The sequence below is a fragment of the Meles meles genome, chromosome 10 (assembly GCF_922984935.1).
Source record: "Meles meles chromosome 10, mMelMel3.1 paternal haplotype, whole genome shotgun sequence".
Taxonomy (NCBI): Eukaryota; Metazoa; Chordata; class Mammalia; order Carnivora; family Mustelidae; genus Meles; species Meles meles.
Window position 1 is genome coordinate 42470095 of NC_060075.1, and position 18668 is coordinate 42488762.

The following is an 18668-nucleotide window of genomic DNA, read 5'->3' on the forward strand; positions in this document are numbered from 1 at the left end:
TCTCAAATAAATAAATAAAATCTTTAAAAAAAAAAAAAAAAAAAGAAAAAGAAAAATGCTGTCTTCCAGATTTGGCCTTGAGGCAAATTAGTATTTGATGAGATAAGCTCAGCTACTTTCCAGATTTTTACCAAATCTGCACCTTGGTTTCTTTCCAGCTTTACTGAGATATAACTGACATATAATATTGTATAAATTTAAGATGTACAATGTGATATCTAAATCTTGTTTTAGCGTCCTTCCACAATAAAATCATTCTAGGACCACTAACCTAACAGGCACATTTTCAGATATACAAACCAAATATCTTTACCCACTATTCAGTTTATTCTACAGTCCATCCAAAACTGCCTGAGAAAATTAAATGTAAGATTCATTAATGAAGTGACTGGGTGGCTCATTTGGTTAAGTGTCTGCCTTCAGCTCAGGCCATGATCCCAGGGTGCTGGGATCAACTTCTGCATCAGGCTCCCTGCTCTGCAGGAGTCTGCTTCTCCCTTTTCCCCTGCCATTAGTTCTCTCAATCTCTCTAATAAATAAATAAAATCTTAAAAAAAAAAAAAGATTCATAGACCTAATTTACTACCTAGTGCTTAAAAAAGTTTATATTCTAAAACTAAATTGTGATTAACACTTCGTAGAGTATACACTGTCATACAAAGATTAATATAACTAAATTTTTAATGGATTTGTATATGTATAAATATTAGATGAGGGCAATTTAAAAAACATAGGTCCACTAGCAATCAGTAGATAAATGACCTTATGATCAATTTCTTCCTCAAATTGCCTGCAGATGCTATTTAGAGACCACACAAAGTGATAAAGTGATAAAATGACCACCTTTCTCTTTTTAAGGACCAGAGATGGTCTAGTTCAGTGGTCTTCAAACTGAGGTCTCTATTTATATCAAGTATTCCAAGAGTTACTTAAGCCTGTGCAATTTTAAGAGACTCAATTTCCAGATCCTCAACTTCCATACAAAGTCTTGCTTAAAGTGATCTGCCTGAAAAATTTCAAGTTACAGATAGCCCATTTCTCATTTTACAGAAGGAAGACCTACTCCCTCCTAACCAGCCCTTATCTGAGGTACACTGTGCCAGGTGTATCTGGAGGTGTGAAAATCTCCAGGTGACAGGAGAGCAATCTCCTTCAGTGATTAATCAAAGTACTATAATATAATCCCACAGTGTGTCTGTATCTCCCAATATTAAACATTCTTCTATTAAGGGCTACCTGTGATGTTAGAAATGCAGTATTTGGGTCCATGCAGGGATGTTCTGAGCTCAGATTCATAGTAGAGGGAAGTGGCTGGACAAGTGGCAATTTTTGTTTAATGACTCTGCCTCTTCCATTCCAAACCCCCCAAAACTTCAACCTCTCCCTGTCAATATTATCAAAGGACACATTGCTAGTTGTATTGAGAGCAATACAACTAGAATATCACTAAGAAGCCTAAACTCACATTTACTCATCACATATTTAAATAATCGCCATTCTCTTCAGTTACTCAGGGATGAATCCTTAGCTTATAGCACTTTAACATCAGCTAAAGCACCTTAAGTTGTTGATACTGATTTAAACAACAAAAAATTCAGCTGAAATGCTTTCTGAAATTGCTAACATTTTCAAGATAATATAAGATACAATCAACAGATAAAACTTCCAAGTGACTTCTTTCAGATTCAGCTAATTATTCAATAAAGTAGTAAAAAGCTAATGTAATAAATCATACCAATATCTAATCATGCCATTCTCCATTTGGTTCAATCTCTAAAGATACTTTTCTACTTACTATTAACACAAAGTAATATACTAACTCCTAGAGCAATTTGCTTTTTAGCAGTATAAACATTTTCATAGACAAAGTCTGAACATGATTCATCTCATTAAGGAACATATTTCCAATAGTATTCTATTTTTTACATTTCTACCTGGGTGATATAGTTTAACTCAAGTAAATCACACTGGAATTCTATTTATTCAAAAGAATTTTTAACAATACTGTATGGTATACTATTTTTCTCTGAATCCAATAGCAGAAATACCACAATAGCACTATTTTAAAAGCCTTATATTTGAAATATGGAAAACAAATAATTATTTGTAGGACATGAAAAAATGTGTAGAAGGAAAAAATCAAACATTAACTGCACACATTTAATGAATAATAGGAACTGACAGTACACATTTCCTTTTCATATATAAAAATTACTGGTGGATTTAACCACTCATGTTTTTCTTTTAAACAATTAAAAAGTCCATAAGCTAGTGAAATGCATTTAAAATGGATTAGGAAATTATGAACAATATTTACTATGATGGATCCTTATGTTTTTGTGCTAAATAAAGTTGCCTGATATAAATTTTGCTAAAAAAAAAAAAAAAGATAAAAGTCCTTTACTCATGCACTGACCTTACTTCAAATAGAATCTTGTATTTTAAATATAAACACATTGTTGAAATATTAACCAAATGAGTTTTTAAAACAGCAGTAATAAATTCATAAAAGTAAGCGTTTTGCAAAGCATACACTGACGAATCACCTGTATCAAAACCATACAGGGTGCTTATTAAAAATTCAAGCTCTCAGGTCCATCCCACATCTACTAAATCAGAATCTCTTGTAGATCATTGAAACCAGAAAACTTAGGAATTGATCAGTGAAGTTCCTCAAATAAAAGCATGTTAATAACATATGGAGAAATTCAAAGTTAAGTATGAGAAGAAATGTAATTCAAAGAGTCTATGACTCCAATATCAGAAAAATATAGAAGGAAATAAACATAGAATTAGGTCTAAGATCAGTTTTAAAAGAGAACTGCTTATGACTGCTAGTCACTGTTAATGCTTTGTTTGCTTTCTTCTGGAATGTGAGCCATTGTGGAGACATAACTGAAAAAGAAAAAAAGGAACACTCTTCTTTTCCATTATAAGGAATGCTGACCACTATAAAACACAGTACTATACTGCTACTTTACAAAACTTGCCTTCATTATTTGTACAGACGATCCTGCAGGATTATCCTCTAATAGTAGATCACATCTGGCTACAAATGTACACACGTTGTTAAAATGGTCTGCATAATACTTATGATCTTTAACAGTCCCAAATAAAGGAAAAACGGCGCATAGGTACTGTTACCAAGAATTATACAGGCCAACTCACAGCCCTCCTCACACATCTCATTTTCCTATCCCACCATAAACCACCATAGCTTGAGATATATACTAGCTTAGGAGGGTAAAGCTACACACTTGTCATTCACCCCACCTTAACAACCAAGAGAAGAAATCTAAACTCAAGCTAATTTACTCCCTAGAAATACAGAATAGGAATGGAAAAGGTAACCAAGACTACAGTCACCTAAATATTGCTTTTGTTTGGTTCTGTCCCTTGTTTCTATACAATGTTACTGAAAACTCTGCTACTAAAATGGTTTATTCAAAACAGACATAATAAAAGGTAAAAGCTCTTTATTTAGTCTCCTTAAAGAGAGTATAGAATGTTCATCTTAAAAGTAAAATGGATTAAGAGATCTAGGTAGTAACTGTTCTCTTCCCTTTAAAAAGTGTACTTGCATCCCTACATTTATATCAGCATTATTTACAACAGCCAAGATATCGAAGTAGCCCAAGTGTCCATCCTTATATGGACATCCATGTCCATTGTAATACATACAAATGAATGGATAAAAAATATATACGGGTATATTATTCAGCCATAAAAAAGAATGGAATTTTGCCATTTGCAACAGGAGAGATGGAGCTAGAGGGTATAATGCTAAGCAAAGTCAGTCAGAGAAAGACAAATACCTCATGATGCCACTCATATGCAGAATTTAAGAAACAAAACAAATGAGCAAAGGGAAAAACACAATACAAGAGAGATTGAGAGAGACAAACCAAGCAACAAACTCTAAACTACAGAGAACAAACTGATGGTTACCAGAGGGGAGGTGAGTGGGGGGTTGGGTGAAGTAAGTGATGGGGATTAAGGAGTGCACTTGTCATGATAACACTGCATGATGCATGCAATTGTTGAATCACTGTACTATACATCTGACATGAACATAACACTGTATGTTAACTAATTGGAAATAAAATAAAAACTTTAAAAATGTATTTGCAAAAGGAGCCATTGATTTCTAATTGGGGATCTATTAAATGTGTGGTGTACAAACATGATGGCAAATGACCAGAAGGGTATTCATGGCTCTTTCACCTAAGGAACAAGGTAATAAAACACTTCCTGTGACAAATAGTAAAATATAAAACTGCCAAAGCAAAGCTTAACAATAATAAATTTCAGCTATTGTGCATAAAAATATTATCCCAATTTTCTATTGAGTAGCCAAGAAGAATTTGATGAAGATCAAACAATATGATTACTTCATAAATGATACCTTTTCTGGAGGACATAATGTATACTTACTTGGTAAGCTGCCCTTTATTCTTGTTATTATCAACTCCATTATAAGTCACAGCTGCCAGTTTTCTGCTCCGGTAGTTCTCATAGTGGACATTATTAGTGACATCTTTCAAGTCCTGCATGTGTGTTCTGTCATAAATAAATAATATATGAACAGTTTACTTCTATGAAGAAAGCTTTGATTTAATTCAAAACTTTATCAAAACAAAAATTCTAGACTTAAAACAAACAAAAGACTATTCTTAAGGAAGAGCATTCGTCTTCATTTACGCTCAAGTTGGAGCAAGATACAACATGCTAAACTTGAAACCAATGGATAGTTAGGTTCCAATGAGAGTTTAAGAGTTCTAAATCTTCTCAAAGCAGTAACTAAAGGATGGCATTTCCTCAGAAGACTATTTATAGTATATGGTATATATTTTATTTTACTAGAGAAAGGAGATTAGCTCTTGCTGAAACACTTAAAATCTAAAAGAAACTGGTTGTCTTTATTATTATTTGAGTTAACTAAGGTAACATAGGAACACTTCAGATCACATACCAAGTTGAATTCAAACTGAGGAAAATAATTTAGAGTAAATTTGTTTCTTTAAACTGTTCAGTGAAATGAATTTTACTCATGTATTTCTATCATATATAAAATCAACACATACATGAAACAAACTACATGAAACATGAGACAATTTCCTCATTCCCTGATGATTCTAGAAGCTAAAGACACTTTGAGCTGCTCTATGATATCCATTACCAAATCAGGGAAAGGACACACCTGGAGGGGCAGTACTCTGTATTGTCTGATTCTCCCTTTTCTCATATCATCCATGCCTGCCTCCACCATCCTCCACCTCCCTTACAGGAAACAAACAAAAAGGTGTACTGTTTCTTTTTGTTTGTTTGTTTGTTTTAAAGTAGGCTTCACGCTCAATGTGGAGCCCAGCACAGGGCTTGAACTCATGACCCTGAGATTAAGACCTGAGCCAAGATGGAGTCAGACGGACACTTACCTGACTGAGCCACCCAGGTGCCCTGAGGTGTACTGTGTTTTTACTCTCTCTGATATCCAGAAAACATTTACTATTACTTAACTTTGTGAACAGAATGTGATTTTCAATTACTCTAATTTATCTCCTATTAACAGACATTTTCAAGCAGTTCTCTGATAGTTGACTCATCCTATGGAGTACTTTAAGTCTGGGTTTTCCACAAGTCTCATGTTCATTTATGTTCTGTTCCTTGATGAATTTATCTTCTCCATGGCCACTATCCCTTTCTACTTCAGTCAAGTCAGGCAGCTCCTTATTCCTAGCATACCCAACTGGCTGAGACTGAATAGCTCATGCTAATCTGTCACTGACTCTTTAAACTTAAGAGTGCCACTCTTTGAAAGCGCTCTTTCCAGCCTTGAAATCAAGTCACTCTAATCCATGACAATTTTCTCCTTGGTTGTCAGCCATTTTGGGGATTAGGGTCATAAAACCTCTTAAGTTTTACTGTAAGCTCCCTTTTATAAGAAGCATTTTTGCCATCACCTCTCGCACTCTTGATACAGATAGCACATAATAGGGCACCGGGGTGGTTCAGTTGGTTAAGCATCTGCCATTATCAGCTCAAGTCATGATCCCAGGATCCTGGGATTGAGGCCCTCCTCAGGCTCTTTGCTCAGTGTGGAGCTTGCTTCTCCCTCTCCCTTTGCCTGCTACTCTGCCTACTTATGTCCTTCAAATAAATGAATTTAAAAAAGAAAAAATCTTAAAAAAAAAAAAAAAAAAGGTCCTTAACCAGTAACGAAGTATTAAAGCTGAGGTAAGATAAATATTTGATTTTCTGGAATAAATTACTGTTATCACCTTCGCAAGGAGAGAATAAAAACAAATAACTGTGTAAATATAAATTAAGTGTTTTGCAATTTTACATATAGATTACCTCAACAATGAATCACTGAAAAATCACTAAAGGACCTGAGGTGGAGCACTTAATAGCTGAAATACAAGATGCATGAAATAAAAATAAGGCAGACTTACTCATTGTTTAAGCAACTTTTGTTAATGCCATCTAACATTTCAGACAATGAAAGATTTTTTTCCTTTCACTAAAATACCCTTTATAATTACCTACTTCTGATTTTTTTGCTCTATTTCCACTTTTTTAACATGCTTCACTTTATTTTTTTAAGATTTGACTCAGTTCTCCATTTTTTTTTTAAAGATTTTATTTATTTATTTGACAGAGATCACAAGTAGGCAGAGAGAGGGGGAAGCAGGCTCCCTGCCGAGCAGAGAGCCAATGCTGGGCTCAATCCCAGGACCCTGAGATCATGACCTGAGCCAAAGGAAGAGGCCTAACCCACTGACCCATCCAGGCACCCCTCAGTCCTCCATTCTTAAAATCAGTAATTAGCAATAGTTTTCTCCAGTTTCAGGAACTTATTTGTCTTTTCCACGTCCCCCTGCTGATATCACAGCCCTCTCTTCTCTCCTTTTGTTTTCTTTCTCTATTTGATTTCTACACTGTCCATCGCCACACCTTGAAAATATCTATCAAAGTTTTCTTCCTTTCCATTGTCTTCTTTGGTTTGTCTACAACAGCCGGTTCTCTTAATGAGCAAAATGACACTTCTTTGAACTTAGGTCTTTCACAGAAGCAACCCCTATTCCTAACTGTAATCTGCAAGACTTCAATTACTTAGAATTTATAGACATCTGGAATACTGGTGTTGCTATTTCCTTCCTTTCAGGATTTATTAAATATGTACTAGGTGCCTTTAAAGACATGAGCTACATTAAATATTTATCTTTCCTACCTTGACTCCAAGCTTCCAAGAAAAAGTGATAAAATATTCTTAAGCTTTTCGTTTTAAGGCTTTATTTATCTGTGAGAGAGTGAGAGATAGAAAGTGGGAGACAGGGGAAAGGGAGAGGGAGCCCTCCCCTAAGCAGGAAGCCCAATTTGGGGCTAACTCCCAAGATCCTGGGATTATGACCTGAGCCAAAGGCAGATAGATGCCCAATTGAGACACCTAGGTGCCCCAAGCTTTTCCTTTTCAGACTATAATACTTTTCAAGGATGTTTTACACACTTAAATGTAAGAACTATAAATGAAAACTTGTGAGAAGAAGCAAAGTAAAACCACCTAGCATAAGTGAACATTGATACTTTAGGAAAGAAAAACAAATGTACTGCAGCAAACTGAACAAATAAAATTTCTCATTAAGTAAAATCATCTAAACATCTACCTTAAGGAGCTGAAAGCAAAGTCTTCATCCTACTCATTAATAAAAATATTAAACAGAACCACTCCCAATCTCACAATCTTCACTGAATGACTTTATCCTAATCTATGTTGACATCTTTTCTACGAATCCTTTATCTGACTCACTCCATGAAATATACCACTTACTCTGAATTCTTTTAATACATCTAAGTATTCATTTCATAGCACATATCTGTTTTCTATTATGTAACTTCAGAATTTTTTGTATTTTCCTACATGTACGACTGTCTTTCAGCTTTCCTATGCTTAATCTTCCTGCAGGAATGGTCCATTTGCTCTGTAATCCTTTTATACTAGTGAGTCCTACTCACAAGCTGCCAGGCTATGCACCTTCAAATGTTCAAAGTCTCGCTTCTGGCTCAATAACTAGCCTTCCCTTCTACAGTATTTTAGCTATGCAGGCAATTATTGGTTGCAGCATATTTAAAGAATACACAAGACAAAGTTATAGAATACCACTGTGTCAAGCACTGGGCAAGCTGCACGGGGGATTTAAAATTGAGGAAAAGAACAGTATGAGAGAGAATGCACTGACAAGTAATATTTATAAAACATCCCTTACATATATATTGTAAGCAATTATGAGTTCTTTTGAAGTCACATCTTAAGAATGGAAGAGAAAGGGAACAGTTCATAATAGAAAATGAAATGCTATATTCTCAAAGCTGAGACAGATGACCTCCCTTTCGTCTGCATCCATTCTCTCACTGTGTGAGGCCTGGCGACCCCAATTGCTGAATCAAGCCTATCATCTACTTCCTACCAAAAATACCTGGTTATAAGCTTCTTTTTAAGAAAGACTAATAAGCCGGCAATCTCTTTGATTTCAACATTTACTCTGATATTTAGTGTACTTCTTGAGATAGCAGTTTGACTCATTTAAATTCACCCCCTCACTTGTAAGAATAACCTTACTGTTCCATAACTTCCAAATATCATCAATAGGCATGTTAATACTTCCACACAGATAAAGATACTCCTGTGTATTGGGAAACTGAAAGTTGAAGGGAATATGTGGTGGGCCTGGAGAAGCAAGCAAGATGGGGGTGGAGGGAAATGGGGAAAGGGCTATGAGGTGGCAAGATGAAGGAATTTATCTCAACATGAAAACACTAAAGTTCATTTTGATGCCCTTTCTGTTTCTTGCCCACTAATGTCTCTGGTTTCCTCTTTGCTGCTTCTTTTTTAATTCAAGTCCCAGTCCTCTAATCAGGATTAGCTTGCTTAATGTCCTAGTTTCACATCTCACAAGCTTTCCTTCTCTTTCATCAGCTGCACAAGGTACAATTTAGGAGTAATGTTTTCTCGCCTAGGAGATCAGTTCTGGTCACTGTGTTCTGGTACCAAAAATGCCCCTCTTGCCAGCTCCCAGGGTGTGTACCTTTTAACATTCGAAGTCTAGCTTTTGATGCAAAACCTAGCCTTCCCTTCCACAGTTTTCCTAAATTTTTCACATGAAAGAGCAAAAGCCTCTTCCTTTCCTTCTCTCTTTTACTATTAACAATAAACAGACCCATTTTCCCATACATCTCTAGCGGTAACACACCTTATTTTGTATTTTTGCTGACAACTTTAAAACCTTTGCAAAATAATTCAAGTTATCTCCAAGCAATGTTTACTTAGTGCTAGATGAAGGTATCAACTTCAAGTAGCTATATTTATAGAAGTCAAAAAGTAAATCTAATTCTAACTTTATTTTCAGAAAGAAAAAGACTTGTTTTCATCATTGCTCAAGCTTACCTTATCAACATATTTCTTAGAATTGTAAAATCACAATGTTCACCATTTTCAACTATATAAAAAAACAAAACACATACATTAGTTCTACTAAGCCAAGTCTTTTCAAAGGAAATTTCTCAGAATATTGGAGGAATAACAATGAGAGAATATGCAAAATTTCATTAACTTTTCATTAGATCAAAACTTTTCATTATAGTTTAAACACTGTAACATAGTACTTAATTGAAGGGCATGCCAAACAAGGGTACTATAATATTATTTATTGTAGTGTAATCCTCAATGATAAAATACACAAAGCTAATAAATAAGCTCATCAGAAACAATTTTGAAATTTTGAAAGGGGAGACTGTATATTCACTTGTAAGGGACTGTATTTATTCCATAATAAAATGTATCTTTTAAAAGATTTTTTAATTTATTTCACAGAGACGGCAAGAGAGGGAGTAAGCACAAGCAGAGGGAGCAGAAGAGGGAGAGGGATAAGAAGGCTCTCCACTGAGCAGGGAGCCCAGTGTGGGACTCGTTCCCAGGACGTGGGATCATGACCTGAGCCAAAGGCAGACGTTTAACCACTGAGCCACCCAGGTGCTCCATAAAATGTATTTTAAAAGCTTAGTGGGCACCTGGGTGGTTCAGTGGGTTAAAGACTTCTGCCTTCGGCTCAGGTTATGATCTCAGGGTCCTGGGATTAAGACCCACATGGGGCTCTCTGCTCAGCGGGGAGCCTTCTTCCTCCCCTCTCTCTCTGCCTACTTGTGATCTCTGTCTGTCAAATAAACAAATAAAATCTTAGATAAATAAATAAATAAATAAATAAAAGCTTAGTGTTATGGTGAGGGAGAATCACTTTAGAAAAGCCTCCTTACTAGAGGGTATCATGCTTAGTGAAATAAGTCAATCAGAGAAAGACAACTATCATATGATCTCCCTGATATGAGGACATGGAGAAGCAACATGGGGGGTTAGGGGGATAGGAGAAGAATAAATGAAACAAGATGGGATTGGGAGGGAGACAAACCATAAATGACTCTTAATCTCACAAAACAAACTGGGGGTTGCTGGGGGGAGGTGGGGTTGGGAGAGGGGGAGGGGGTTATGGACATTGGGGAGGGTATGTGCTATCATGAGTGCTGTGAAGTGTGTAAACCTGGCGATTCACAGACCTGTACCCCTGGGGATAAAAATACAGTATATGTTTATAAAAAAAAAAAAAATTGGAAGGGGAGGCGAACCATAAGAGACTATGGACTCTGAAAAACAACCTGAGGGTTTTGAAGGGTCAGGGGTGGGAGGCTGGGGGAACAGGTGGTGGGTAATAGGGAGGGCACATTTTGCAGGAGCACTGGGTGTTGTGCAAAAACAATGAATACTGTTACGCGGAAAAAAATAAATTAATTAAAATGTGCAATCAAAAAAAAAAAAAAGAAAAGCCTCCTTAAGGTGGCCAAAATAAAGCCATGAGTCAAGAACTTTAAGGTTCTTTATTTTTAAAAAATGAATCACTGATAAGAACATTCTGGTGGGGTGGGGTGAGGCTACTAAAACTAAAGAAACAAAGCAATTCCATCGGCACCTATTTTCAAGGAATATAAAAGTTCTAAAGGCTCAGCTCAGCAACTGAAGGTTACCAAAGGATGGCAGAGAGCTGGGAATGAGTACAGTCACTCACTGATAGGGAAAACTGCCGATAAGGAATATAACTTGGAACAATCTGCTAAAAATTACAGAATTTTTCAAACTAATAACAACAAGTAGATAAAACAATTATGACTCAATCTTGGTTCCAAGTTACTGTAACACAGAAGATTCAATATTAGGTCACACCAATACAATAAACACAAATTTGGGGAAAAGTGTCTATTGCCAAGAAGACTTCTGAGGTTTGGTACTATGAACTAAAATTTTAACTGGTATTTAAAACGCCTTAAAAATTAGTAGAGTATCCTTAACACCGAATGGTTTTTTTTACTATAAAGATGTGACGCCAAGAAAAGATGACTTTTATCCCAAAGAAAGGATATCATGAATGTTGTGATTTGGTTTAAAATGAAAGTTGTTCTCAGTCATTCTTCAGGGTCCCAGACCCATCTGAGATTCAGATCAAAATGACAGTTACTTTTCTCCAAAAATTATTTTCAATTTCAGAAGATTTATTAGATCCCTTGGCAGCAACCTTTGGGCCTCAGGTAAAGGGTTTCTGCACTGTAAGTATGTTTTCAAACAAGAAAATACAAGTATATTTAATGATGGGACAGAGCATACTGACAAGTGACTTGGAAAGTATTACAATTGGGATTTAACACATACTTACTTGCCTGACTTAGAAGAACACAAGCTGTGAGAAACTGGAATGTACTTATGAGCATATGAGGCTAAATGAAAAGGAATTCAGAACTATCTGGAAATCCAGAATATATCAATGTCAAATACAAACTTTTGATCACATTTGTGAGATCTTATAGAAAGCCATTCACTGAAGAAAACCTTACCTTCAGCAACACCCCAAGGATACTGCCTTCCTCTGACCCTTTTGCCATTAACTTCAATGATAGTATTACTACCTACCACAGCGAGAGGTAAACGGTCCTATAAAACAAAGTTCAAATATATCTCTATAGTCTTCACAAATTCAAGAATAAAGAAGTTAACATAACTCAACACATTACCAAAAAAAATTATCCTAACAGTTTCTGTATTTACTTTTACAGGCCATTCACAATTACTATTTATTATTAAAACTGTCATTACATGGTATTCTCATCAATGTAAACAATGAATAAAATTGTATTTTCTTTGAAATTTTAAGAATCCTAAGGCATATATACTCCACTTATCCAAGTAGCTGTTTAAAAACTCATCTCCAAAAGAAAATGTCCCATATTGAAAAGTCAGAAAGAGTAAACACATTGGCAGTTAGAGGGAAAACATGAGGCTTGTGACTAGCCTGCCTATCTGGTCACAAACAACCCTAACAGTCCTGGAAGGAGGGATTATATGTGCTACAACTTTATCTATGGAACTCTAGCTCTGGTGGACTGGATTTGTATACATCCAGACTAACTCAGAGTACAATCTTTCAAAATTCTTGTAGCTTCTGGAAATATTTAAGAATATATAAAATATGTAACTATTTTATAAAACCATAGAAATTCTTCATTGGTCAGATATATGTATTTCATGATTCCAAGATAATTATTTGCTTAGATAATGCCATTAATTAACACATCATTTTTTAGGTTCAGGGTACTTAGGAATGACTATAAATTAAAAAACGGAAAATTATGTTGGTACCAGTTTTGGCTTTTTTTGATACACAGACAAAAGAAAACATATTTTTGTCTGGCTCTTAAAGATTGTGCATAGCAGTACTTGGGAAAAAATCCTCTCCCTTCTCATTACCCATTTTTTTAAAGAGGAAAATTACATAATATAAAACCAGTTAGCTGAAAATCAAAGACAGAGATTATAAAACAGAGATTATGCTATTCATCTCTCTATTCTACACCTTTTATTACATATAACAGCCAATGAACAAGTGAACTGCAAAGTTGAATTCAATAGTGAATAATCTCCCTAATTCATTTTGTAAGCCAACTACTTAAAACAACTGATATTTTTTATCTTTTCTGTGGATATTTCAGTGGTTTTAAGGCCCTAAAACATTTTAGTGTATATATGGGAATAAACCTACCTTTATCTTTTTAACAAGCTTATTTTCTTCTTCATCATCTGTCTCTGGAAATTCATATATTTTAATTTTATGTTCTTGGATTTCTTTCATTATCTAAAATGAAAGAGGAAGTTATTAGCAAAACACCACACCTAATTAGTAGATTAGCTTTATTTGTATTATATTTTTCTTAAATTCCTGAATCCTCAGCTCCAATTCCTTTACTATTTTTCAGTGATACAAAACTGTAATCTAAAAGCAAAGAACTATGTTGATCTCTTTTTTAGCTAGAAGTTGATATATAAATACTATTTCCAAAATCTGATTATTTCAGAAGTATTGAAGTTATATGGTTATAATACCAAAAGAGTTCTAAAAATGATGTAAGATTTCAGAAACAATTTTCTCCAGTTGATTTCTACTATAATGGTTTTACATTACTTATTTACAATGACTGACCTTCTTTCTCTAAATAGAACTCTCACCAACTATTTTATTCAACTGAATCAACATAGCTTCAACTCACCTAAATTTTTAGTAATATTTGGCAAAGGTAAGTGAAAGTAAGCATCACCGGCTCCAGAAGAAAAATCGGCATGCTGATCAGAAACTATCCTTGCATATCCATTTGTGTACGTACACACACACACACACACACACACACATCAAGGAGTAACAGATATAAGATCAGGCAAGAACACAAAGAGAAAAAACACGTCCTGGAAATTAAGAAGCTCCAGAGCTAATAAAGAAAACGCGGGGGTGGGGGGGTGGGGAAGGCTACTAATTAATAACATCAGAAATGAACTACTTCAGACTAATTCCAAATCACTCCAAATTCTAAAGAGAACATAGACACCCAAATAATTTTCAACTACCTACCCTATTCGAACTCACAATAAACCAATGGCCAACATACCCAGAACTAGGTCCTTGCCTATATGGGTATTTCAGCACAACCATCACTGTAGGGGGCCCCTGCAGCATTAAGGGGCCCTAAACAAAGTAGGTAAAGGTAAAACTGCCATAGAGGAAAACAGAACCACACATATTTTACAATTGGGATATGTATCTATATAGAGAAAAACATAAGAATAAATGATGAGGCGTCAAATATAAGACTAGGAGAAAAAAAAGAAACACTAGTGGCTTGATCTAAGAGCAGTGGTTCTTAGTCAGAGGCTATATATTAAAAATGCCAAATCTTCACCTTAATCTACAAAACTTACTGGTAAGGATACAGTCCAAAACTGATTTTCTCTCTCTTTATTTTTTTTTTCCTAGACAGAGACAGCGAGAAAGTGAGCTTGGGGCGGGGGGGTGGGGGGCGGTGGTGTTGGAAAATCCTAAGCAGGTTCCACGCCCAATGAAGAGCCTGACCCAGAACACCATCTTACGACCCTGAGATCCCAGCCTGGGTCACAATCAAGAGTTGGGCACTCAACCAACTGATACCCAGGCGCCCTCAATAACTCGTTCTAAAAAATTTCTCCAGATAATTTTGATACGCATCCTGGGATCAAGCCCCTTGTGCTCCCCGCTCAACGTGGAGTCTGCTTGACCCTCTGCTCCTCCCTCTGCCCCTCCCCCCACCCTCACACATGCACAAGCACATATCTCTCTCTCTCAAATAAAATATTTTAAAAAATATAATTCTAAAGGGTGTGGAGAGGATTGGTGGAGAAGTTGTAACAGTAACATCTAAAAGACTCTTATTCAAATTGACAAAGGATAACGGCACTACTGGTAACGGATAAGGGCTCTGAGGAGAAAACTAAGGCAGATTATTTTCAAGAGTTATTTTTAATACAGTACAAATGACCATACAGTGAAGTAGCAACAGAAATACACTGTAACACATTAAACTGAAAATACAAAAACCGCAAATTACATGAGTGGTAAGAAACCCAAGAATTCAAGTCCCTTTTCTCACCTGTTTTTTAAACTGTTGGCACTCCTCTGGAGTAAGTGTGTCTGCTTTGGCAATAAGTGGAATGATATTCACTTTTTCATGCAAACGCTTCATAAACTCAATATCCAATGGTTTAAGTCTGAAATACACAATATTTAATACAATTGATTAATTTGGGGGAATAGATCATTCACAACCCCAGTGCTAAATTAAATACACCGGAACTACTTTACTTACTTATCAGAACCACTCTCTGAAGACGTACTGGGCCAGCAACAGTTAGGTAGAACAGGACCTCAACAAGCATTGGAATGTCTAAGAAGGCTTTGACTCCAGCCCCTGAACACCCTGATCATAGGGTTTGGGCCCTAAAGAGGAATTAGAAAAACCAGAAAAGCTCCTAATAGGCTTTCCTAGAATAGCCTCTATACTTACTACTCAAAATTTGGGAAATCTCTGTTTTATCTTTAAATAAAAAATAATAATAGTCCTCTCTGAACCCCACATTCTGTTCTTGTTGCCAACTTTATGTCTCAGATAAAAGGCTCAAAAGAGAATCTTCTTCACCATCAATTTTACCCATTATAATGTGGCTGCTGCCTTCACTTTACTGTTAACACTTTCAAGAAGGTCACCAAATAATGTCATGCTGCTAATATAATTAACATCAATAACTCATAGATACTGTGGTGTTTACCATTACTTCTTATATTTACTCATTATGCAACATTTGACATTACTCTCTCATAAGCTGCTCTTCCCTTAGGGTACGTCTAAAGATCTTCTCTGTAAGTTAGTCCCTTTTTTTTGTTTAAAGATTTTATTTATTTATTTGACAGAGATCACGAGTAGGCAGAGAGGCAGGCAGAGAGAGAGGGGGGAAGCAGGTTCCCGCTGAGCAGAGAGCCCGATGCGGGGCTCGATCCCAGGACCCTGAGATCATGACCTGAGCCGAAGGCAGAGGCTTTAACCCACTGAGCCACCCAGGTGCCCCTGTAAGTTAGTCCCTTAAGAGTTACCTTCCTCAGAGTGCTCTAGACTAGGCCGTCTTTTCTCTCTACTCTAATTTTGTATGCTTATTGTTGACCACAATGAATTTATCATCCTCTATGAGTCTCAAATCTTCACACCCTGCCCAGATCTCATTCTTATGTTGAAGAGTCATGTTTACCCAGTGCAAATATTGCTTGGACATCCAATTTTAGCTCCTCAAAATCAAAAGCTCATCTGAACCCCAAATTTTCCTTCCTCTTCTGTGCTATTTTTGAGGATGGTACTACAATCCACCCAATTACTCAAGGCTGAAACCCAGGGTTCCTTCCTCCACTGATTCTCACTCCCAAAGATTTCCCAAAATCTGCTGAACAAATAAATGTATTACTTTGGTTCAGGCCACTGAGACCTTTGATACGGACAATTACGAGAATGCACCCCGTTTCCCTCCAAACTGTACACACTGCAGTCAGAAAGGTCTTTCTAAAATCCAAATGTGAATGAGTCATTTTCCTGACTGAAAACCTTACCAAAGACCAGATTCCTTGGCTAGTGTGGCCTACAAGGCCTGTGAAGACATAGCCTGTCTGGCTGTCTTCATCTCTTAGCATCCTTTACCATCTTCTGCCATCTCCTACTTGTAATGTTCCAGCCTTTTTGAACCTCTCATGATTCCCTGAAAGCACCATACTTTGACAGGTCATGGGCTACTGCCTCTACCTAAAACACGCTCCATTCCCATTCCCCTTCTACTTGGCTTGCCTAATTCCTATTGGTCCTTTAGGATTTGGTTTAAATTCTCATTTCTTCTGGGAATCTTTCTCCAATCTAACACTAGGCATCTTCTAAGAGGTAACAACACTTAATTTGCCATATATTGTGTATTTGTTTTCCCTATCTTCTCACTGGCATATCCTTAAGAGAAAGGTCTTTGTCTCATTCATCTACATCTCCAACAGCTATTATAGTGTCAATACCTGAAGTTCCCAAATACTTGTTGACTAAAAAAGTAAGCTGCTGTGATTTTTCTTATGTTCTTGAATAACTCTAAATTAAAACCAAAGAAATTCTTCACATCTAGAATGTAGTTTACACTAAAAATTAATATTCCGCAAAAATAAATGAAGATGATGGGAGTATTTTGCATAGAAATACCATTCTAAACTGGCATTCTTTAATTTCAAACCTTAAAAACAACTGGAATAAAGATCTACTCTCATGATGAATTTTACTAATGTAAAATAAAGAGAAGGCCCTTGTTAAGAGTTCTTTTAGAGTACTATAGTTAAATAAACACATTGCGTGTGTGGATATATCTGTATATACCCACATATACATATATGTAAGTAAATGGGAGGTCGGGGACCCAGAGACTAAAGAGGTATTCCTTTTACTAACAAATAATAAATAATACTATATCTCTTAGTGGTAGTAATGCTGACTGGCAGAAATATAGAGATATGGAGTAGGAAGGCAGGTATGAAGAAGATACCTACCTCCTATTCTAATTCTTATCCTGAATCCTTTGAAATGTGATATTGGCATTCAGAGAATAAGGAACACCACAGAAAAGAGACTGTTGCTGGAATAACACTGTATTATCTATAAACAGCACTCTTACTTCATAAGTGCTAAGTGAAAGAACCTACCTAACTTTGAAAAAATTTAGGTTTTGCTTTTTTTCATCAGTCATTACATACAACATTAAATATAAAGGCCATGACCCGGTCAATCAATTTCAGATTTGTAAATTTTTACAGTTCACTTTCCAGATTATACTCACAACAAATTTAAGTTACCCCCATACCACCTCATTAAACCAGTAACAGAAAATAACTCAGTCTAATATTTTTAGATACCTTAAGATCATTTAATATAAAATATTAATTAAAATCAAAGTTAACAAGGTTTTACACTTAAAACTAAAACAGGACATCTCAACTTTCAAAGAGAAAGACACTAAAAAAACCACCATGACAAAGAAATGGGCAAAGTCAACTTCTTAAATATGAAACAAGGCCGAAGAACATTTAAATCAGTTTAAAAATTAAACTTTAGGGAGAAAAAAGGGTAAAACCTTTATAAAAGCCCCAATAAAACCCTTCTGCCCTTTTAAATTAGAATACAAATTTCAGAAGCTTACAAAATGTCAACAGCAGAAAACATTTAGTTCACATGTAGATTACATTCTGGTTGAAATTTTTCCTCTGTCCATTTAGTTTTATTTCAGGTCATCTTTTCCAAGAAATTTAGTTTTAAACAATGGAAAGTCCTTTATAGAATTTCTAGAAGATAAACCCACATTAGAGGGAAAAGACTATTTAATCTCAAAGCCTACAGCAAAATAAAATGACTACAGGGCAAATGACAAATATTTATAATATATACACATACACATATTTCTAAGGAAAAAAATCTTCTATACAAAACTCACTGAATGACACTGATTTTTTTAAAATGGCAATCAATATTCAAAAGGGTAAGTATACCATTTTAAAACTCAAGTTCCAAGTCAGTTTTTAATTTTAATAACTATTACCAAGCACTGAACAGAAAATGAAGCAATAATTTCTGAAGTCATAAATCAGTCCTGTGTTTACAGATGACACTGGGTGGACTGAGGTGGGGGACACTGAAAATACAATGTTGAA

General features: G+C 35.7%; 1 protein-coding gene across 5 annotated transcripts in view; it reads right to left on the reverse strand.

Moving 5' to 3' along the window:
* Positions 1-18668, reverse strand: part of SEPTIN7 (septin 7) — a 115311-nt gene that overhangs the window by 11877 nt on the left and 84766 nt on the right. For all 5 annotated transcript variants that reach the window (XM_046020724.1, XM_046020723.1, XM_046020721.1 and 2 more), the window contains 5 exons: positions 15046-15163; positions 13134-13226; positions 11932-12028; positions 9443-9494; positions 4435-4560 (listed from right to left, as the gene is read on the reverse strand). In XM_046020724.1, the coding sequence (XP_045876680.1) occupies positions 4435-4560; positions 9443-9494; positions 11932-12028; positions 13134-13226; positions 15046-15163 (486 nt within the window). The remainder of the gene's footprint in view (positions 1-4434; positions 4561-9442; positions 9495-11931; positions 12029-13133; positions 13227-15045; positions 15164-18668) is intronic.